Source organism: Neoarius graeffei, chromosome 22 (genome assembly GCF_027579695.1).
Source record: "Neoarius graeffei isolate fNeoGra1 chromosome 22, fNeoGra1.pri, whole genome shotgun sequence".
Classification (NCBI taxonomy): domain Eukaryota; kingdom Metazoa; phylum Chordata; class Actinopteri; order Siluriformes; family Ariidae; genus Neoarius; species Neoarius graeffei.
In genome coordinates this window covers 33,447,513-33,471,962 of record NC_083590.1, presented here as the reverse complement: position 1 = coordinate 33,471,962, position 24,450 = coordinate 33,447,513, and the positions used below count along the sequence as shown (strand labels likewise).

At 39.6% G+C, this 24,450-nt stretch overlaps 1 protein-coding gene across 2 annotated transcripts in view; it reads right to left on the bottom strand.

Moving 5' to 3' along the window:
• Window positions 1–596: 596 nt before the first annotated feature.
• cibar1 (CBY1 interacting BAR domain containing 1) overlaps window positions 597–24,450 on the bottom strand; it is a 95,908-nt gene continuing 72,054 nt past the window's right edge. The window contains exons 5-9 of one of the 2 annotated variants that reach the window (XM_060904747.1): window positions 22,124–22,129; window positions 21,838–21,942; window positions 15,887–16,000; window positions 7,810–7,929; window positions 597–1,100 (exon numbers count right to left, since the gene is read on the bottom strand). In XM_060904747.1, coding sequence (XP_060760730.1) covers window positions 966–1,100; window positions 7,810–7,929; window positions 15,887–16,000; window positions 21,838–21,942; window positions 22,124–22,129 — 480 coding nt within the window. In that variant the 3' untranslated portion in view covers window positions 597–965. The remainder of the gene's footprint in view (window positions 1,101–7,809; window positions 7,930–15,886; window positions 16,001–21,837; window positions 21,943–22,123; window positions 22,130–24,450) is intronic. The other variant, XM_060904746.1, reaches the window with a different exon arrangement.

The following is a 24,450-nucleotide window of genomic DNA, read 5'->3' as shown; positions in this document are numbered from 1 at the left end:
GTAAAAAAAAAAAGAAATGGTTTTAGGTGAATTTTTAAAAATAAGTTCATGTCCCCATTTCAGTACCCATAAGCGTGGAATCACTCAAATAAAAATCTGGTGACGTGTTTCGGTACGTCCTGTGCTCACTATTGTCTCAGATTCCTGTTCTTAGCTACAGGAGCAGAACTTGGTGTGCTCTTCAGCTGTAGCCCATCCTCCTCAAGGTTTGATATGTTGTGCGAAAATGCTTTTCTGCTCACCACGGTTGTAAAAAAAGAGTGCTTATTTTAGTTACTGAGGCCTTCCTGTCAGTTCGAACCAGTCTGCTTATTCTCCTCTGACCACATGCACAACTGCCACTCACTGGATGTTTTTTGCTTTGTGTTCACACCAATCTGTTAGCACTCTAGAAACTGCTGTGCGCTAAAATAATTCGTTTTTCCATCTTCAATGCATGGATAAATACATTGATGGGTGTCCTGGTGTCCCTAATAAAGTGGCCAGCGAGTGTATATTAGAGGACTCTGAAGACCTTTGAGCCGTCACTTTGCTATTCATTTTCCACTCTGAGCCACTTATTGTGCAAGAATTGATTTGACACCATTAAGCAATCGTTTAGAAATAACAACTGGAGTTTATCTGGTCACATATTAATTCACCAGATCAAATTTAATCTTTAACACTGTACTCAGAAATAAACACTGTTGGCACTAGCGAGTCAGATGATTCGTTTCAAAATCATAGTTAAAAAAAAAAAAAAAAGGAAAAAAGAATTAAAACAAACAAACAAAAAACCCTCCCGCCCCGATAATGCACATGCTTTATGTAAAACACAAAAAACCTAATTTTTACAGGCACTAATAGAGACATAATTACTGCTGGTTGATTAATTGCACATTAGATATTTGTGAAGTTGAAAAACATCAGTTACAACACTGTTAAAAAAAAAATACTATGGCACAAGACGCAGTTAAGCAGGTTGCTTATTTGTCATCATCTGTAACCTCCTCCAAATCATCATCATCATCGTCGTCGTCATCATCATCGTCATCATCTTCCTCCTCCTCCTCCTCCTCCTCTTCTTCGACCCCTTTCTTCGGTCCTTTTGTAATCCTTGACTGTTTCAGAAACAAACTATTTAGCTTTGTTGTTTTAACGTATCGAGACTGATACTTGACACTGAATCATCAAGCAAAAATTTATAAGGTGTGTTTCATATCATTGTGATGGGGCATGCAACCCATGCAACGAAATTCCCCTTTGAGGAAACTCCCAAGTTGTAACGAGCTTCAGGTTCAATTTGAAAACACGGAGCTCAAATCTTACTCATTACATTGGCTACCTGTTTGATTTGGACTGCAGTCAAGTCTTTTTTTTTTTTTTTAAATTGTTGTTGCCTGTTGTTATGGTCACAAACAGTTTCATTCTGCTTTCACAATTTCAGAGCTCATGCTACGTCAGCACATTTAAAATGCACTATCAAGCACAGATCATTAACTTTCTTTTGCTAACTATACTCCTACCTTTACAGTGACAACTACAAAAAAAAAAAAAAAAAAAAACACACATCTTAACTACCTTGACTATCCTCGAACAATATGTAATACAACCCCGATTCCAAAAAAGTTGGGACAAAAGTACAAATTGTAAATAAAAACGGAATGCAATAATTTACAAATCTCAAAAACTGATATTGTATTCACAATAGAACATAGACAACATATCAGATGTCGAAAGTGAGACGTTTTGAAATTTCATGCCAAATATTGGCTCATTTGAAATTTCATGACAGCAACACATCTCAAAAAAGTTGGGACAGGAGCAATAAGAGGCTGGAAAAGTTAAAGGTACAAAAAAGGAACAGCTGGAGGACCAAATTGCAACTCATTAGGTCAATTGGCAATAGGTCATTAACATGACTGGGTATAAAAAGAGCATCTTGGAGTGGCAGCGGCTCTCAGAAGTAAAGATGGGAAGAGGATCACCAATCCCCCTAATTCTGCACCGACAAATAGTGGAGCAATATCAGAAAGGAGTTCGACAGTGTAAAATTGCAAAGAGTTTGAACATATCATCATCTACAGTGCATAATATCATCAAAAGATTCAGAGAATCTGGAAGAATCTCTGTGCGTAAGGGTCAAGGCCGGAAAACCATACTGGGTGCCCGTGATCTTCGGGCCCTTAGACGGCACTGCATCACATACAGGCATGCTTCTGTATTGGAAATCACAAAATGGGCTCAGGAATATTTCCAGAGAACATTATCTGTGAACACAATTCACCGTGCCATCCGCCGTTGCCAGCTAAAACTCTATATTTCAAAGAAGAAGCCATATCTAAACATGATCCAGAAGCGCAGACGTCTTCTCTGGGCCAAGGCTCATTTAAAATGGACTGTGGCAAAGTGGAAAACTGTTCTGTGGTCAGACGAATCAAAATTTGAAGTTCTTTATGGAAATCAGGGACGCCGTGTCATTCGGACTAAAGAGGAGAAGGACGACCCAAGTTGTTATCAGCGCTCAGTTCAGAAGCCTGCATCTCTGATGGTATGGGGTTGCATTAGTGCGTGTGGCATGGGCAGCTTACACATCTGGAAAGACACCATCAATGCTGAAAGGTATATCCAGGTTCTAGAGCAACATATGCTCCCATCCAGACGACGTCTCTTTCAGGGAAGACCTTGCATTTTCCAACATGACAATGCCAAACCACAGACTGCATCAATTACAGCATCATGGCTGCGTAGAAGAAGGGTCCGGGTACTGAACTGGCCAGCCTGCAGTCCAGATCTTTCACCCATAGAAAACATTTGGCGCATCATAAAACGCAAGATACGACAAAAAAGTCCTAAGACAGTTGAGCAACTAGAATCCTACATTAGACAAGAATGGGTTAACATTCCTATCCCTAAACTTGAGCAACTTGTCTCCTCAGTCCCCAGACGTTTACAGACTGTTGTAAAGAGAAAAGGGGATGTCTCACAGTGGTAAACATGGCCTTGTCCCAACTTTTTTGAGATGTGGTGTTGTCATGAAATTTAAAATCACCTAATTTTTCTCTTTAAATGATACATTTTCTCAGTTTAAACATTTGATGTGTCATCTATGTTCTATTCTAAATAAAATATGGAATTTTGAAACTTCCACATCATTGCATTCCGTTTTTATTTAAGTATTTTTTCTACTTGGAGCAGGCTTCACTCTTAAATAATTCCTAATGTAAGGGTGCTGACCCAAATGTGCAACATAATTTCCAAAGAAAAAGGCCGCACCTTGCATATAATAAAAGGACATTATATGCAAGGTGCGGCCTTTTTCTTTGGAAATTCCGTTTTTATTTACAATTTGTACTTTGTCCCAACTTTTTTGGAATCGGGGTTGTAATTGTGTTTGGTATGACAGCTTTAGTTCTACGTCCCTCCTAACCGCCAAAGTCACACGTGAACACAATATCTGCTTGACTACGGTTGAACTTACAGGTATCCTTTTTACAGTTTACATTTATCTCACTTTGGCTGACACTTTCATCCAAAGCAACTTACAACTGGGACAAGAAATAACTGAGCAGTTGCAGCCTTAAAGGCCTAGTTCAAGGATCCAACAGTGAGAACTTGATGGGACAGTGATTTAAACTCCCGACCTTAAGATCAGTAGTGGGGATTCCCTCCTGTCATTGCTTTCTACCTCAGTGAGTGTGGTTTCTTCTTTACTACAAGCATTTTTACAAGTATTATTTACAACCACAATTCCAAAAAAGTTGAGACGCTGTGTAAACTGTACATAAAAACACAACGCAATAATTTGCAAAATCATGGAAACCCCACATTTCAGTGAAAATAGCACAAAGACAACATAGCAAATGTTGAAACTGAGAAATTGTATTATTTTGAAAAATATATGCTCATTTTGAATTTGATGTCAGTAAAACGTTTCAAAAAAGTTGGGACGGGCATGTTTACCACTGTGTTGCATCACCTTTACTTTTAACAACAATCTGTAAACGTTTGGGAACTGAGGAGACCAATTGCTGTAGTTTTGAAAGAAAAATGTTGTCCCATTCTTGCCTGATACACAATTTCAGTTGCTCAACAGTTCAGGGTCTCCTTTGTCGTATTTTGCGCTTCAAATGTTTTAAATGGCAGACAGGTCTGGACTGCAGGCAGGCCAGTTTAGCACCTGGACTCTTTTACGACAGAGCTATGCAGTTTTAATATGTGCAGAAAGCGGTTTGGTATTGTCTTGCTGAAAGAAGGAAGGCCTTCCCTGAAAAAGATTTTGTCTGGATGGCAGCATATTGCCCTGAAACATGTATATATCGTTCAGCATTAATGATGCCTTCCCAGATGTACAAGCTACCCATGTCATGTGCACTAATGCCCCCTCATACCATCAAACTTGCTGGCTTTTGAACTGTGCACTGATAACAAGCTGGATGGTCCCTCTCCTCTTTAGCCTGGAGGACGTGGGGTCCATGATTTCTGAAAAGAATTTCAACTTTTGATTCGTCAGACCTTGGGACAATTTTCCACTTCGCCTCAGTCCATCGTAAAAGAGCTCGGGCCCAGAGAAGGTGATGGTGTTTCTGGATATTGTTTATATCTGGTTTTAACTTGCATTTGTGGATGCAGTAATGAACTGTTTTCCCAGACGATGGTTTTCTGAAGTGTCCTTGAACCCATACATTGATTTCCACTACAGACGCGTGTCTGCTTTTAATGCAGTGTGTCCTGAGGGCCTGAAGATCACAGGCATCCAATGTCAGTTTTCAGCCTTGTCTCTTGCATACAGAGATTTCTCCAGATTCTCTGAATCTTTTAATGACATTATCTATCATAGATGATGTGATCCCCAAATTCTTTGCAATTTTACATTGAAGAACATTATTCTTAAATTGTTGCACTGTTTGCCCAGGCAGTCTTTCACAGAGCCGTGAACCCCTCCCCATCTTTACTTCTGAGAGACTCCGCCTCTCTGGGATGCTCTTTTTATACCCAATCATGTTACCAATTTGGTTACATGTTGTTAAATAACAGTTAAATAACCTAATTTGGTTAATTAACTGTTTCCAATTAACCAAATTATTATTATTATTATTATTATTATTATTATTATTTTAGCATTATACAATTTTTCCAGTCTTTTGTTGCCCCTGTCCCAACTTTTCAGAAACATGTTGCGGACATCAAATTCAAAATGAGCATTTTTTTTTTCAAAAAACCCAATAAAATTTCTGTTTCAACATTTGATACGTTGTCTTTGTACTATTTTCAATGAAATACAGGGTTTTTATGATTTGTAAATCTTCACATTCTGTTTTTATTTATGTTTTACACAGTGTTCCAACTTTTTTTGGAACTGGGGTTGTAGTTAGGCTGTTTTTTTTTTTTAAATCCAGGGGCTGCTGAACAGTTTTAGGTCCCCATTTAAATGCTAAAAGGTGAACGTGGCAGCCAACGCAGGGCACTACAGCAGCATCCCGTTCGGGTCCCATAGATTTTGATTCAATCTCATTACTTTGATGAGCTAAAATTTTAAGGACGTTACATGCTGTAGCAATGCAGTGTAGCAATCTTGTATGAACTGGTGGCCAGATGACTTTGGCTTGACCTTGTGGCTGAACCGTGGATTTCTGCCCAAAGGTCATTTCACCTATCCTTGTAAATCAGTCTATTGACCTTGCAGCCTTACTGTGACCAGTACACTCGCTGTGGTTTTATATGGACCAGATGGGTAACATCCAATCCTCACACCAAGTGTTCATTTGCTTAGGAGCTAAAACACAAAGACTTCCTTTTCTAAGCAGAAGCTGATCTGCTGGGTGGTGGACAATCAATACATTGGCCACGTACACGGGCTGGACGTGTAACCCCTACAGTGATGTGCCATTCTACAAGGAACGGCTTCTCCTCATGAGCCTTAATTTAGAGGCTTACCACTCCAAGAAGTCTATGTCACCATCCACCTTCTGTGGGTTCTGCAAGGTCAACATCACCCTCTGAGTACCTTCCAAGGTAGTCCTGCTTCTCATGACATCGTTGGCATGCATTATCCCGGTGTTTTACACCACCCCTGGTTGTTAGTAGGGGTAAAATAGAATGCATGTAACTGTGGTTCTACAAGCCTGTCAGGTTTCTTTTGTTTTTCTGAGACATTTCCAGGGAAAGATGGCTGTATGATGGTGGTATTTGCTGCAAATACTGCATCCCACATCACTCAACACATGTGCTCACATGCACAAGAGCACAACGTGTTTCACACCACCTGTAGTGGTTATCCAGACTTCACAGAACCATGGTTACATTTGTATATCTGCATATTAGAACTACAAAGTAGTTACACTGGGTTAGTCATTTGATTCTGTGCAATCGTCTTATTTAATCAGTCAGTGCGTTTACATGCACATAGAGAAAATCGAATTTCTGCCGTTGCTCGACTGAAATCGAAGTTCTAAATGCCATGGAAACACCTTAGCTAGGCTGAAATCGAACCGAACTTGATTTCTCGTAATCGAGCTACGTAGTCGAGCTACTTACTTCAGCACTGCCCCTTCCGGAAGTGACGAGTGACGAGACCACAAGTGGGAAACACGACAGCCTCGGTCGGCATGACAACGAATCATGACAACGGCATGAATCTTTTCTTTTTGTGGCATTGTTTGCACTGTTAAAATTTATCTCACTTACTGTATCACCAAATACATCTGTACAGCTGTTGCATAGCTGTGAATTGTGTACATAAACAAGTCACTGTATTTCTGTGTGTGTGTGTGTGTGTGTGTGTGTGTGTGTGTATATATATATATATATATATATATATATATATATATATATATATATATATATATATATATAGATGTCCAACATCTGAAGAATGTCAATAAAAACAAAACAATTGAACTTTGTGTGTGTTTATTAAGGCATAAGTTAAATTGTAAGCAAAAAATGGACTTCAGAAAAATATACAATTGTGCAAAATAAGTTGTCTTACAAAACAGTGGTCTGCGCAGGACAGTTTGTAGCCATACAGTCTGTTAGAGCAAGCCTAACAGCTTGAGCACGGAACTTGTGAACACGGAACTGCCAGTGTTGCCAGATTGGGCGGTTTTAAGTGCATTTTGGCGGATTTGAACATGTTTTGGGCTGGAAAACGTCAGCAGTATCTGGCAACACTGCTGATAACTTTGTTTATACTCTTGAATAGCTGCTCTTCATGACGACAACCGGAAGTGTACCAACACGATGGGGCGTGTAGCACCACCTGTGGCTCGGGTGCACAATGTACCTCACACAATAGCTCGATTTCCTTGTGTGCATGTAGGATTGGATTTCTCTGGCACCTCTGCTGGGACCCTTAGCTCGATTACCGACAGTAGCTCGATTTGGATGTGCATGTAAACGCACTGACTGTCCCTGAGCCTCTGATAAGTCCAGTACCAGGATCGACAATGTCCTGTAACTACTTCCTAATACTTTGGGCTGATCAGAACAATCAGTAAGACTAGAAGTGTGCATCATTTTGGAAAGCATGAGTCCTTAACTTGTGGTTCATCAGCTAATAAGTAATGATATGATCTTCACTAACTGATCTTCCACCAATACTGCGCAAGTACAAATGTATACTTTCAGAACCAAAAATCCTAGAAGCTCTAACTGCACTGTAACTGCTGAACAGAGAAGCAGGAAGCTTTCTAGCAAAAAAAACACGAGTGGTTTATGGGAAGCAATCCAGTAATTAAGTAGGTGTCATCCACAATAAAGCAATAGAAACTGCTTTTAAAATGTGGGAAAACATTTGATGATGGTGATCTTTACTTGTATAACGCTCACCTGCAAAGTCCCCGATTTACTCATGGACATGTCGGTGTGAGTTAAGGACGCTCTGGAATTAGCACGGACGATCTCTATGCGTGACTGAAAGTCAGGGGGATACAAGGTGCTCCTGAAAACCTGCCAAAAAGACAAATAGGGCTTGTATAAAGAAAGGCTTCTTTAATTAAAAATTATTCAAATACAACCACAATTTCAAAAAAGTTGGTATGCCGTGTAAACTGTAAATGAAAACAGAATGCGATAATTTGTAAATCATGGAATCCCTATATTTAATTGGAAATAGTACAAAGACGACATAAATAGTGAAACTGAGAAATTTTATTGTTTAAAAAAATGCTCATTTTCAATTTGATGTCAGCAACACATTTCAAAAAAGTTGGCACAGGGGCATGTTTACCATTGTGTTGCATCACCTCTACTTTTAACATTTGGTGCATTATGAAGCGCAAAATAGGCTAAAGAGGAGACGGAGCATCCGGCTTGTTATCAGTGCACAGTTCAAAAGCCAGCATCTGTGACAGTATGAGGGGGCATTAGTGCACATAACATGGGTGGCTTGTACATCTGGGAAGGCATCATTAATGCTGAATGAGATATACACGTTTCAGAGCAATATGCTGCCATCCAGACAAAATCTTTTTCAGGGAAGGCCTTCCTTCTTTCAGCAAGACAATACCAAACCGCTTTCTGCACATATCAAAGCTGCATAGCTCCGTAGTAAGAGAGTCCAGGTGCTAAACTGGCCTGCCTGCAGTCCAGACCTGCCTGCCATTTAAAACATTTGAAGCGCAAACCACGACAAAGGAGACCCCGAACTGTTGAGCAACTGAAATTGTACAGTATATCAGGCAAGAATGGGACAACATTTCTCTTTCAAAACTACAACAATTGGTCTCCTCAGTTCCCAAACATTTACAGAATGTTGTTAAAAGTAGAGGTGATGCAACACAGTGGTAACCATGCCTGTCCCAACTTTTTTGAAACGTTTTACTGACATCAAATTCAAAATGAGCATATATTTTTCAAAAAACAATAACATCTCAGTTTCAACATTTGATATGTTGTCTTTGTGCAATTTTCACTGAAATATAGGGTTTCCATGATTTGCAAATTATCACATTGTTTTTATTTACAGCGGTCCAACTTTTTTGGAACTGGGGTTATCGTTGTGTCAGAAATACTTGTAAGAAATTCAGTCATATCTACACATCCTGTGCATACACCATGCATACAAGTTTCAGGGTTTTATTTGTCGAGATGCCATATGTTCAAGTGGTTATATTGCAGTGTTTGATGTTTCCTAGTTATTACTTACCATATACGGACTCGATTAATAAAGTAATTAGGGAAGAGAGATGGCATCGAGTTTGAAAAATATAAACATCATAAATATGACTTTGTAAAGTGTTCGTATTAGCAGCAAGTACATGTAAGGAATGGTCATTAAAAGCCTTAAAATCTTAAAATGGTGTGGGTGCAATCAGTTAATTATTGAAATTAAGTGATCAATCTCGTTAAATCAGTCTCATTAAATTTTGAAGGCCAATAATTAAAATGAATCAATCCCATTGAATCGTTTAATTTGACTCGTTTGAATTGAATCATACCATAGAATCAGTCTCATTCAGTGAATCATTTAGTGAATCGTTCAATGAATTGTTTAGTGAATCATTTGGTGAATCGTTCAATGAATCATTTAGTGAATCATACCATTAATCCTGGTGCTTAATAATAAATTACCAAACAGCTAAATTATGGTATATTTCCAAATTATTACAATCACTTACCACATTACATAACTTTTCTATGCACCCTTTTTGAATTCTTTGAGAAGATTGGGGACTTCATATCGTTCACACAAATAAACACAGTTTGTTTAATAAATAAATTTATTAAAACAAAGATAAAAAGAATAAATCAATATATACAAGCAGTGAGGTGTGTGTGTGAAGGACTTGACCATGTGTTTAGCCTCGTGTAGCTAACTACACGTGGTGGAGGCCTAGCTTGTTGCTAGCTAAAACAAAAGAATATTATCTAAATAGAACAAAGGATTAGCTCTGTGTTTAGCCTCGTGTAGCTAACTACACGTGGTGGAAGCCTAGATTAGCCTTGTGTTGCTAGTATGCGTTTGTGAAAGGCCCTGTGGCCTAGCTAAAGTGTGTTTGTTAGGCCTTATGAGGCCTACTGAGCACGTGTTGCTAAAGACAAAGGGAAGCTATCTAAAGTGTATCAGGCCTGGTCAGGCCTGTTGAGCACGTGTTTTCTCAGTAACAAAAAGATTCCACACTCATAACATTACCAAACTCACTGAAACCTTGATAAGGCCAAAATGTATGATAAGGAAATTAAAGTGTTAGTAAGAATAAGAGAAAAAGAGAAGCATGCGCAGCCTATCTATTAAACAATTGAGAGAACATAGAACCAAAATAAATCAACACGCTGCGTGTCTAATAGTGTAATGAATAAACCTGGGTTTAAATTCACACTATTTCAAATAAAAGCAAATTCCTAAGACTATCTTAATTATGCCCAAATGCCAAAATCTTACTTAATCCTGCCTTTAGCAAGATATGAAGAACTATTCGCCGGTGTAGTTTCGGGCCTCGCCGTGGGAGCACGTGAGCCGCTCGTGATGGAGGCGCAGAAAACTTTCGGGTCCAGCGGAGCACTTGGGTGGTTCCCATGGAAAGCAGAGGATTCTTGGTCCGAACCTCAGCGTTCGTGAGGAAAAGTCTCTGATCAGAATAAGATGCACAGCGCTTTTGAGTTAAAAAGGATTCAATCGTTTCTTAACTTTTAACTGCCTGGGCTGCAGTCGTGACGTCACTTCTAATGCAAGTAAACCGGTTGTAACTCAGGTTGAGTTTAAAGATCGCGCGACTCTAGAGTTTACCTTTGCCAAGGGTAAGTAAGAAAATCGCGATGAGTGATGGATCTTGCAAGAAAGACGACGTCTTTTTGATGGAGAGCACCTCTTTATACGTCCAGATTCATCGGAAGCCAGACGTGAGAGACGAAGATGGAGGAGCTTCCGCTTGGATTTATGCGTGCATGGCAGACTGACGTAGGTGATCCCGCCCACGTGTGACGTAGGTCACGCGGAAGTTGCCTGGGAATTGTAGTTCTGACACAAGATGGCGGCATGATACCTACAATGGGGAAAAACAATGGCTGACCGATGGGCTAGTTTGGGTATTTCAGAAAATGCTGATTTCCTGAGATATGCTAATAAGTAGCAGTCTCTAGAATTCATATACAATGATGGGAAAAATAACAACAAAAAAAGCCATCCACTGAGCGGCAGTTCTGTAGATGGGAACGTCTTGTTGACGAGAAACGTCAGAGGAGAATGGCCAGACTGGTTCAAGATGACAGGAAGGCTATGGTAACTCAAACAACCACTCTTTACAACCACGGTGAGCAGAAAAGCATCTCAGAACACACACCATGTCAAACCTTGAGGCGGACAGGTGACAATAGCAGGCTACAAGAGTTTTTGCACTGTTCTGCTGCCATATTGGATGCCACTGATTGGATAACTGCGTCTCATCGCATCGCTCCTGTGGAGGACGGCCCCATATGGACAGTTGAAAGTCACACTTGGAAGATGCTCTGGACACTTACAGCAATGCTTTTATGGCTGAGGACTGCAGTTGTCATGAACAGTTTTGCACTCAAGTTTCCATCAATGAAGAGTTTATAACATCAACGAAACTGACTTCATGTTAAAACTGTTAACCCTTTGATGCAAAACATGGGTCAAAAGTGACCCGGCTGAGTTTTTATCTTCTATATCTTTGCAATAAATTAATTCCATCATGGGGCGGCACGGTGGTGTAGTGGTTAGCGCTGTCGCCTCACAGCAAGAAGGTCCGGGTTCGAGTCCCGTGGCCGGCGAGGGCCTTTCTGTGTGGGGTTTGCATGTTCTCCCCGTGTCCGCGTGGGTTTCCTCCGGGTGCTCCGGTTTTCACCCACAGTCCAAAGACATGCAGGTTAGGTTAACTGGTGACTCTAAATTGAGCGTAGGTGTGAATGTGAGTGTGAATGGTTGTCTGTGTCTATGTGTCAGCCCTGTGATGACCTGGCGACTTGTCCAGGGTGTACCCCGCCTTTCGCCCGTAGTCAGCTGGGATAGGCTCCAGCTTGCCTGCGACCCTGTAGAACAGGATAAAGCGGCTACAGATAATGAGATGAGATAATTCCATCATTCAGTATTCAAGGTATTCCTCAATTAACTTGTTTTTGATCATCATACATCCTTATTTTATTTTTTCCTTTCTTACTTTTTGAATAAAACCCCTTTTTGTATCACTACCCTTCTAATGCACAACATGGGTCAAAAACGACCTGCATTCATTTTCCAGGTTATTTCATGTACGGCTGAGTGTTTCTATGATATACTTTTGAAATAAATTCATTTTGTCATTAATTTTCCAAATATGCAGTAAATATCTTGTTTTTGTTTAGCACAAATCATTTTTATTTTTCCTTTCTTAAGTTATGAACAAGCACAGCTTTTGTAATTCTACATCAAGTTTACACACATGGGTCAGAACCGACCCGCATGCATTTACTCCAGCGTTTGGTGGGAACTGTGAATTGTGCTTGTGTCAGACATTTCACAGCTCAGCACAGCGCCCTTTGCCCATCTAATACATGGAAGTAAATGTTTTTCAATTGTTCCAACATTACCTTAGAAAAAAATTGATTCCCTTGAGAGTGAGTAGATTACTTGTCAGAAAGTTACAAGTAATTACTATTAGCTACCGAGCTGTTGACATTCTACTTTCGTTAGCTAATTTTATTGTAGTTGGCTTAGCTAACTACATAGTTAATAAATAAATAACTGGCCCCATTCACTGCTAAAGTAATTACTTGAAACAAATTATTATTATAGTATTAAGACATTTAATTTTAAATCACACTTGGATGACCCATGTGTAGTAATATAAAAAGTATTTTTGTTCATAAAGTAGGAAAGAAAAAATTAAATTAATGATTTGTGGTAATTAAAAACAAGATATTTAAAGAATACTTGGAATATTCAATCAGAAAATAAATTGATTTCAAAAGATAGAGCAAAGAAAAACTCAGTCAGCATGAAATAACCTGGAAAATGAATGCGGGTCATTTTTGACCCATGCTGTGCATTAGAAGGGGTGTGCATATGTTTTGCATCAAAGGGTTAATGTTCTAGTCATGTTGTCTGTTGTTGCCCAAATGAGGATGGGTTCCCTTTTGAGTCTGGTTCCTCTCGAGGTTTCTTCCTCATGTCGTCTGAGGGAGTTTTTCCTTGCCACCGTCGCCACAGGCTTGCTCATTGGGGATAGATTAGGGATCAGATTAGCTCATGTTTTAAGTCGTTCAAATTCTGTAAAGCTGAATGTTTATTGTTAAAAGTGCGATTGAAATAAACTTGACTTGACTGTTCAGGTGTACAAGTCCTCCTAATTCCCAAAGCGCACAGTAAGCGTAGATATGAATCTGCTACTCATCACAGGCACTTTATTATAACTTCATATCTTCTTGACACTTTAATAACCTGCGTTATGTCGCTACCTTTCACGTATTTCGGAACGCAGTCGTACATGCCTACTTAACACACAGTGACCTTAGTGTTGCAAGTTTCTATCTGCCTTTCATTATTCACCCAGATAGAAGCTCATAAATCAAAGATTATAATGTGTTAAAAAAAAAAGAAATAAAAAAAGCTGGATTACTGTTTAGAACTGGAGATTACACTATGATTCATTTACTTTGTAAAGTTCTGCTTTTCTCTTAAACCACTTTCAGGGCCTTATTCACGTCACTGTTGCTGCAGTATTCATACGATGCCAATATTATCTTTTCCATTCCACTGCAGATTATGGTTGACATGCTAAGCCATCACTTGTCCTCGTGTATAAGTACTGAGCAGAGTTCACTGGTTGAACTAACTCAATTGGATAACGTGTAACATCAAACATGGTGATTGTATCTTGGAAAGTCCTGCTTTTCAACAGAGATAACTGCAACTGTAGGGTACGTTTGATAAAGATAACCCTTAACAATACAGGTCCGTCGTCATCTTACACGGAAGCAAGCGCCGATTTTGTTTTCTGTTGCCACTGCAACAGTGCCGACTGGTTTTGACTCATGTTACAAATCTCATACCAAAGCCATTATTCTTTAGATTAGTTTCAGTGCCAAAAACAGCTAGCCAAACAAGATACCGGACAACTAGCTATTATGAAGATAATACTGAGAACATATGGTTAATTGGGGATGAGTAACATGGATACATTTGTGAAAACAGAGAAGGTTATGCATAATCGTGTGACTCAGTCTATTTAAACTACAGGAAGCTTCCTGGTTGATACGGCTTAGCTTCAGCTTCGAACCCGACACACAATGCAGAAGTAAAAGAGGAAAAACCAGAAGGTCAGAGGAAGTGAGCTGTAGAGCAAATCCTAAATGGCATCCTTTTAAGCATACATGGGGAGTAGAGACAATTATGTTATATCCTGCACATATGTCAAGAGTAAGAAGTCATTTGGGATTTTGCCCTCTGGTCTGACACAACCGTAGAAACAGCCATAAGGAAGTTGATGTCATTAAGCCTTTGCACTCCTTGTTATCAAGATGTGTGCATAAAACAAATTAAACTTTTTCCATTATTCGGACCAAGGATCACGAATAATTGGTTTCATTACTGAAAAAAAAATCAGCTTATAACAGCCTGGAAATTAGTGCCTGGGGATGCTGCCAAAATGGCCACCATGTAGACGGCCTTGATTACGTTCTATTTAACTTAATTCACTTCCAAACTCAGGCGGCACGGTGGTGTAGTGGTTAGCACTGTCGCCTCACAGCAAGAAGGTTCTGGGTTCGAGCCCAGTGTCCGACGGAGGCCTTTCTGTGTGGAGTTTGCATGTTCTCCACAAGTCTACGTGGGGGTGCTCCGGTTTTCCCCCACAGTTCAGAGACATGCAGGTTAGGCTAATTGGTGGCTCTAAATTGACCGTAGGTGTGAGTGAATGGTTGTGTCTCTCTATGTGTCAGCCCTGCGATAACCTGGCGACTTGTCCAGGGTGTACCCCGCCTCTTGCCCATCGTCAGTTGGGATAGGCTCCAGCTTGCCCGCGACCCTGCACAGGATAAGCGGTTACGGATAATGGATGGATGGCCTTCCAAACTCGTTTCAGTATCCTTAAGCTGCCAGTTTCTTTTGAGTCTAACAAACGCAGCATCTTAAGAATCGTAACATTTGGCGGTCCAGATCAAGAATACAAGAATTCACACATGACCATCTCATCTCATTATCTCTAGCCGCTTTATCCTGTTCTACAGGGTCGCAGGCAAGCTGGAGCCTATCCCAGCTGACTACGGGTGAAAGGCGGGGTACACCCTGGACAAGTCGCCAGGTCATCACAGGGCTGACACATAGACACAGGCAACCATTCACACTCACATTCACACCTACGGTCAATTTAGAGTCACCAGTTAACCTAACCTGCATGTCTTTGGACTGGAGGAAACCGGAGCACCCGGAGGAAACCCATGCGGACACGGGGAGAACATGCAAACTCCACACAGAAAGGCCCTCGCCGGCCACGGGGCTCGAACCCGGACCTTCTTGCTGTGAGGCAACAGCGCTAACCACTACACCACTGTGCCGCCCACACACGACCATTTACCTATCAAACTGTTTTACTCTATAAAACAGACTGTATTCCAGGAAACAGGACAGTACTGTCATTTAGAGGCGTATACAGCCGAACAGGTCACTCAGAGGTGACATTAGGTCGTCAGGCATGCTGAGACAATGAGGACAGAAGTGCTGAAACTTGTTCTATTTATCATCTTAATCCTTTCTCTTGGTTTTGAAATATCAATTCATTTTGTCTCTTTTTCTTACAAAGGTGTGCAGCGCATTTCTACTCTACAGTATAGGGTTACTGAAAAAAAAAGAAGCAAAAAACAAAACCCACCATTATTCTCAGAAAATCAAAGCTTTATCTTCAACCTTATAAAAATGATCCTACCAAAAACAAACAAACAAACAAAAAAACGACTGAATTAAGAGTAATACCTCTAGATCTGCTTCTTCATCTACATTTTGGATGTGCTGATAGGCAGTAGTGTACACCTCCAACGCTTTGGCATGAAATGCCATCTCCACAGTCACAAACTCCCCAAAGACTTTCTGCAAAATAGAAAAGGTGGCTGTGTTATCTTTATATCTGCAGAGCAGTTCTATCTGGAAATATGGCATAGTGTTTTCATTCAAATATAATTAAACCAACAACACAGTCCACCTGAAGGAAAGTGCACTGCGTATGGGATTCAGATGACTACAAGACTACAATAATGTACGTTACAGTATATGAAAGTCTGAGCTCACTACCAAGAACGAACGTTAAATTGGCATTATTTAAATAAAGTATATTTAAGTTATTCCACGAAATCGAGTCGTACATGAGCAGATGGCTGATGAAGCGCGTAGCACCTTAAGGCCCGGTCCCACTGGCCGATGGACACAAAACGTATGCAAAAAGGACACAGCGGACGAGCAAAATTTCGGGGGTGGCTCTATCCGTTTTCATCCGCTCCAGAAATGGACAAAATTGGCGAAAATTTGCGAAAACAGAACGGAAAAGAACGGACGTGGGTAGTATATAGCGGGGATGTTAAATGCATGTTCATAGGAAGCCTAGCGGATGAAAGCGGATGGAAGTGGATGACAGCTCCGAAGGGGTTACCGGTGATAACTGAGAAGCGGACGCATAGCAGAAAGAGCGGATGCATAGCGGATGAAGGGGATGCATCACGTACGCCTAACGGAAACAAAGGGGATGTTGCGCGGATGTATATCGGATGCAGACCGTTCACTGCGCATGCGGGGGGTATGAATTGCGTCTGCTCCGCGGATATAAAGGGATGCAGCACGCACGCCGTCAGCATAAAGCGGAAAGACATGCTGGCGGCTACATCGAGAGATCCAGATGATTTTCTCCCCCTTTTTATACAAAATATCGATTGTCCGCTAGGTGTCCTTCTACATACTCTAGACATACTCCAGACATCCTAAATATATGAGATACATCCCAGATATAAACGATTTGTCCGTTTTGAATACTTTATATACGAGATGCATACGCTTACATCCTTTCTATTTCCGTGCTACTAACAATGAATAGACGTTTCATGTACCTTATCTTTCCTCCCTCTTTCCGTTTTCAGCTGCAGCGGATGTGAGTTGCGAGGATGCCCAGAGGGTGCAGAGAGGATACAGCAGACGTTTAACGGATGATGACGGACATAGAACGTTTGTTGCTCGTATATGTCGCGGATTTACATCGTACACGGCGGAAAGTTCATCCGTTCTAAAAGTTTTGTGCAGCTCAAAACTTTTTGCGCGGATGAAATCACAGTGGACGGATGCTCGATGGATAGAGCGTATGAAGCACGTATGCAATGAGTACACAACGGATGCATAGCGTTTTCCAACGGATGGCAAAGATTTTTTTACGTTTTACATCCTCTTTGCATCCGTAAGTGCAGTGGGACTGGGCCTTTAGTTGGCTAGAAGCCATGTACGACAAGATTGAGTGGAATAACTGTTTTATTCTATCCACGTTCACTGGATTTTGAGAAACGGAGCATTTTTATTTCTTGCAAATTTGATAATAACTTTATACAAAACGTCCGACAAAATCATTTCCGATTAGAACGTAAACAAACTGGTGAAATGACAGGAGCAATTTGTGAAAAATATGATAATTCCTGAAAAAATAAAAAAAAGGATATGTTCTTCCCATCAAATACTTTCATTCCATATTTTGCTGCTTTTTTTTATTTTTTGGGGGTTTTGTTTTCGAGTTTTTATTTCGTCCTCGGTTAGTTCAGCAACACGCTCTGCCATTTTGTTTTTCTCTACTTAAGGTATATGAACTGATGTCCTAGTAGCAGAGTAGCCAATCAGAGCACACAATTGCTCATATCCAGTGAATGTGGATATATAATGCTATCAAATAATAGCTACCATTTGGGCATCTCTCACCAAATTACATATTTTGTTGATTTCTGAAGTTCTTTTTCTTTAACCTTTATTTAACCAGCAGTAAGAGAATCATTGAGATTAAACATCTCTTTTCCAAGAGTGTCCTGGCCAAGACAGCAGCGTGCACAACAGTTTCAGACACAAATGTAAAAATGAAGTGAAAAGAAGAAATCACAACCTCTGCAGCAATTTATTTAAAAATCTGCAAATGTTAATGCAGTTACTTTATATTTGATTAACTTAAAATTATTAAAATATATATATGTGGCATGTGCAGAAGTTTGGAGTCTCTACCAAGTCTGTAACACCCCTTTCAGCCTCCGGTTGCATTTCTTGAAGTAGCTCATGGTGGATTTTGAAGTACAATTAGAATATCATGAAAATGTTCTTTTTTTTGTAATTTAATTCAAAAAGCTAAAAATTTTCATATATTCTATATTCTACATTCTATATACACTACCTGAAATATTTCAAGGCTTTTTTTATTTTAAATTTTGATGATTAGCTCATGAAAATCAGAAATCCAGTATTAACGATTAGACTTTTTCCCAAGATCAATCAAAAAAGGATTTACAATACAGAACATGTCCAACTTCTGAAAAGTACGCTCATTTATACACTCAGTACTTGGTTGAGGCTCCTTTACCATGAATTATTGCATCAGTGAGGTGTGGCGTGGAGGTGATCATCCTGTCACACTGCTGAGGTGTTATTGAAGCCCAAGTTGCTTTGATAGCGGCCTTCAGCTCATCTATATTTTTGGGTCGGGTGTTTCTCATCTTCCTCTTGACAATACTCCATAGATTCTCTCTGGGGTTCAGGTCAGGTGAGTTGGCTGGCCAATCAAGTACAGTAATATCATGGTCAGCAACTCATTTGGTAGTAGTTTTGGCACTGTGGGCAGGTGCCAAGTCCTGCTGGAAAAGGAAACCAGCATTTCCATAAAGCTTGTCAGCACCTGGAAGCATGAAGTGCTCCAAAATCTCCTGGTAGACACTGCGTTGACTTTGGACTTGATAAAACACAGTGGGCCAACACCAGCAGATGACATGGCACCCCAAATCATCACAGACTGTGGAAACTTCAGACTGGACTTCAAACACCTTGGATTCTGTCCCTCTCCACTCTTCCTCCAGGCTCTAGGACCTTGATTTCAAAATGAAATGCAAAACTTACTTTCATCTGAAAAGAGGAGTTTGGACCACTGAGCAACAGTCCAGTTCTTTCTCTCCTTAGCCCAGGTAAGACGCTTTTGACGTTGTCTCTGGTTCAGGAGTGACTTGATCATAGGAACGTGACAGTTGTAGCCGCTTTCCTGAAGACGTCTGTGTGTGGTGGCTCTTGATGCACTGACGCCAGCCTCAGTCCACTCCTTGTGAAGCTCTCCCAAGTTCTTGAATCGACTTTTCTTGACAATCTTCTCAAGGCTGCGATCATCCCCGTTGCTTGTGCACCTTTTCCAGCCAGTCTTTTCAGCAATGACCTTCTATAGCTTACCCTCCTTGTAGAGAGTGTCGATGATCATCTTTTCGACAACTGTCAAGTCAGCAGTCTACCCCATGATTGTGGTTGCGTGTACTGAACTAGACCGAGAGATAAACTGTATTTATACTGTTTTACTCAAACTCCAAATGAAATATTCTAATATTTTGAGATATTTCTTGCATGCTGTAGGCCATAATTATCAAAATTAAAATAGAAAAATGCTTGAAACATTTTAGTTTATGTGTAATGAGTCTAGAATATATAACATTTTCACTTTCTTAAATAACTGATGGAAAATATCGAACTTTTTCATGATATTCTAGTTGTTTGAGATGCACTAGTACATTCTGGATCACTGTCTTGTTGTAAAAGCCAGTCTCTTTGCACCTTTAGTTTTTTTGACTGACTGTCACATTTGCTGATATTTACTGGAATCCATTCCTGTGCAACGTTTCCTGTGTCAGTGGCTGCTATACAATCCCAGTGCAAAATACATCCACCCTCATCAGTTGCCAAGGTTTTCTTTTCATCAAATAGAACCCCATTTTTTCCCTTCAAACATACCTTTGGTGATTGCTGATTGATTTTTACTTCGTCGGTCCATAGCACTTGCTTCCAAAATGCCTCTGGCTTACTTTAGTTATGTTTTGTATACTTTAGACATTGATTTTTGTGATGACGTCGCAGGTAAGGTTTGCTTCTGATGACTCTTCCATGCAGATCATGTTTGTGCAAGCAATGCTGAAGAAAGGTGCACCATCACTCCTGTGTCAGTGAAAACTTTCTGTAGGTTCAGTATATGGGCAGTTCTATTTTTTCTTGGTCTTCTAGATTTTGCTTTGACTTCCACACAGAATTCCCTTTATCTGACATTTCTTATTAACATTTCGGATAGTGGAAATTGCGATCTTATGTTCTGGAACTTCAGCAGTCAATTCCGAATGACAATTCTTGGCCAGAGCATGTTGTTGTTTTGTTTTACTGATTTTTAAAATCAACAAAATATGTGATTTAGCCAGGAGTGTCTAAATATTTGATTACAACTGTATATCTCAAAGATTATATCAGTCTTTGGTAATATCCAATAAAGGTGCAGCAATGATAATGCACAGAGCATATACTGAGCAACCATAACATGATGATCACTGACAGGTGACGTGAATAACATTGATTATCTCATTACAGTGGCACCTGTCAAGGGGTGGGATATATTAGGCAGCAAGAGAACAGTCAGCTCTTGAAGTGAAGTTGATGTGTTGATTCACCATACGGTATGGTCAAATCCCACAGAAGAGGCGAAAGGTGTCAGCATTAACTTTTTTCAGTAGTTTGTGCTACAGTAGCTCTTCTATGGGATTGGACCATATGTTCTAGCCTTCGTGCCCCATGTGAATCAATGAGCCATGGCCGCACATGACCCTGCCGCCAGTTCACCGGTTGTCCTTCCTTCGACCACTTTTGTTCGGTACTAACCACTGCATACCGGGAACACCCCACAAGATGTACCATTTTGGAGATGCTCAGACCCAGTCATCTAGCCATTACAATCTGGCCCTTGTCAAAGTCACTCAGATCCTTACGTTTGCCCATTTTTCCTGCTTCCAACACGTCAACTTCAAGAACTGACTGTTCTCTTGCTGCCTAATATATCCCACCGCTTGACAGGTGCCATTGTAATGAGATAATCAATGTTATTCACTTAATCTATTATAACGTCATGGCTGATTGGTGTATGAGAAGCATCCATGTGTTATAACTGGAATTAAATATACTACACTACCAACTCATAGAAAGGGTTTCTACATTTTTACCATTTTCTACTGCTTTTAGAACATAATGAAGGCATCAACACTCTGAAATAACACATATGGAAGCATGTTATGACCAAAAAACATGCTATTTTATTGACATATTATGTTCTTACCAGTACTCCAAATGAAACTTTGGTATATGTCTCAACCAACTTCATGTGGGAACTTCAACCATCAGGATTATTTTTAATTCCCAAATTTGGCAGAATACGTACTTGTTGAAAACTACTCGTTTGGGAAATTCAATTTAAGTAACTTATTATTTGCTATTGTAACTACGAGTCACTATATTTAAGTAACTGATTACTTTAAGTACCTTTTTCTGGTTACTACTTTGTCTTACAAACAAATTTCAACTATAAAATGCTGAAAAATCTATACTCAGGATCTAATGTGCCAAAATTTTTTGTTGGTAGAGTATGGGGTCACATCAGGTTTAAATATGATGCCTGACTAAATATAATCAGATATATCCCCAACTCACCTAAAAAAAAAAAAAAAAAGGGTCTGGGTTTTAAATAATGTATTTCTGTGTCGTATGTGTCAGTTTTCTATTAATTTTTGATCATAGGTAAAATAAACCCAGTTCTTGCTGGCAGCCTCAGATTGTTGAATCCCACTGTACGATTCATAATGATGCAACATTTTCACCCGACAGACAGAAAATTGTGCAATCTCAGTAACCTTGATATCTCGGATCTTCTGCCTTTCAAACAGGTCTATTGTCTCCTCGAGTTGGCGAGTCGTGCGTGTGGCGTCCATCGTGGCTCGCTGCAGCTCGCTCTCAGCCTGTCACGACACAACTGACAGTCACGATGCAGAACTAACTGTTCACACATGCAGTCTGTTCATGTACTGTGGAGCTCATGTTCGGAAATCAGTCCAGTTCTGAGCTCACTACCAAACGCATTGTAATTTGCAGTAATTCTGTACAACTGTTAATACAGTCATCTTAAATGTGAAGACTTACCTGTGACTGTGAAAAGCTGTTAAGGAAATAACCTTCCAGGAATAAAGTGATAATCAGGTTATTATTATTAATATTCAGAGAAAGTAGGTATAAAGTATAATAAGCCTTTTTTCTCTCAATTATATTAGCAAAACCTAAACTTATGCTACACTGCTACTCTAACACAACATGATCAAGTCAATGTATTTGGGTAGGGCTGCAACAATTATAAAAACCTGACCACTAAAGAACTAAAAAAAACGCCATTACAGGCAACGACAGTGCTGCTTTGGATAGTCCTTTGCAGCACTCTTGAGCTGGGCCAAATTTTGCGAGCATAAAGAAACAAACATTTAAACACTCATTATGCCATTAAAACACTTTTAAACAGGTCTCAGGAGAGAAAGTTTTGTCCCAAATTCCTCATGTGAATTCATGAAAGGAAGAACAGTGCATGCTTCCTGTTATGTTGAACAAGATCAACTGTGAGCTACTGCTCACTTACGTATCCCCCAACTTTCGCTTATATCAGAATGCAAGCAATCGAAGGAATAGGACACTTATTTCGAATGTTGACTTTGACAACTAATTAACCCTGAAACAAGTCAATAAAGAGCAGTGTTCTCCCCAGGGATTTCAAATAGCATCCTGGTAAACTGGCATTTTGAAACAGCGTCAAAATCCATGCTATATGTTTCGTAAATACGTTCAGTCGGTAAACAGGAAGTCGATGTGGGACAGACCTGAAAATGGTACACACAGTATAGAACCCCAAGCTGAAGCTCGGTACCAAATATCAAGCAGTTGTGATTTGTAGTTGCTGAGAAAAGTGTAATGAAAATTTTGTACATCCACACTACATGTTTAGTAACTACATTCAGTCGGCAAACAGGAAGTCGATGTGCGACAGACCTGAAAACAGTATACAACGGTATAGAACCCCAAGCTGAAGTTTGGTACCAAGCGGCTATGATTTGTGGTTGCTGAGAAAAAAGGTGCTTTGGATGGAAGGAGATATGGACAGAGGTTTAAAAAAAATAAAAAAAATTATATATATATATATATATATATATATATATATATATATATATATATATATACACACACATATACACACATATATGTGTGTGTGTGTGTGTGTGTGTATATATATATATATATATATATATATATATATATATATATATATACACACACACACACACACATACATATATACATATATATATATATATATATATATATATATATACACACACACACACACACACTACTGTTCAAAAGTTTGGGGTCACCCAGACAATTTTGTGTTTTCCATGAAAAGTCACACTTTTATTTACCACCATAAGTTGTAAAATGAATAGAAAATATAGTCGAGACATTTTTCTGGCCATTTTGAGCATTTAATCGACCCCACAAATGTGATGCTCCAGAAACTCAATCTGCTCAAAGGAAGGTCAGTTTTATAGCTTCTCTAAAGAGCTCAACTGTTTTCAGCTGTGCTAACATGATTGTACAAGGGTTTTCTAATCATCCATTAGCCTTCTGAGGCAATGAGCAAACACATTGTACCATTAGAACACTGGAGTGAGAGTTGCTGGAAATGGGCCTCTATACACCTATGGAGATATTGCACCAAAAACCAGACATTTGCAGCTAGAATAGTCATTTACCACATTAGCAATGTATAGAGTGGATTTCTGATTAGTTTAAAGTGATCTTCATTGAAAAGAACAGTGCTTTTCTTTCAAAAATAAGGACATTTCAAAGTGACCCCAAACTTTTGAATGGTAGTGTAAGTACCCCAGTAAATATAGCATCAAAAAAATGGATTTTGACGCTATATTTACGAAACATATAGCGTCAAAATCCATGCTGTGTGTTTCGTAAATACATTAAGTCGGTAAACAGGAAGTTGATGTGCGACAGACCTGAAAACGGTACACATGGTATAGAACCCCAAGCTGAAACTTGGTACCGAATATCAAGCAGTCGTGATTTGTAGTTGCTGAGAAAAGTGTTAGGACAATTTTGTAAATCCATGCTACATGTTTCATAAATACATTCCGTTAGTAAACAGGAAGTTGATGTGCGACAGACCTGAAAATGGTATACACGGTATAGAACCCCAAGCTGAAGTTTGGTACCAAGTGGCTATGGTTTGTGGTTGCTGAGAAAAAGGGTGTTTTGAATGGAAGGAGATATGGACAGATGGACGGAGGTAAAAAAAAAAAACAAAAAAAAAAAACAGCCAACCAAACAAACAAAAAAAAAAAAAGCAGTATACCCCCCTCCCCCGGAACAGGGTAGAATGATAAAAATGATAAATAACTAAAATGAACATATGA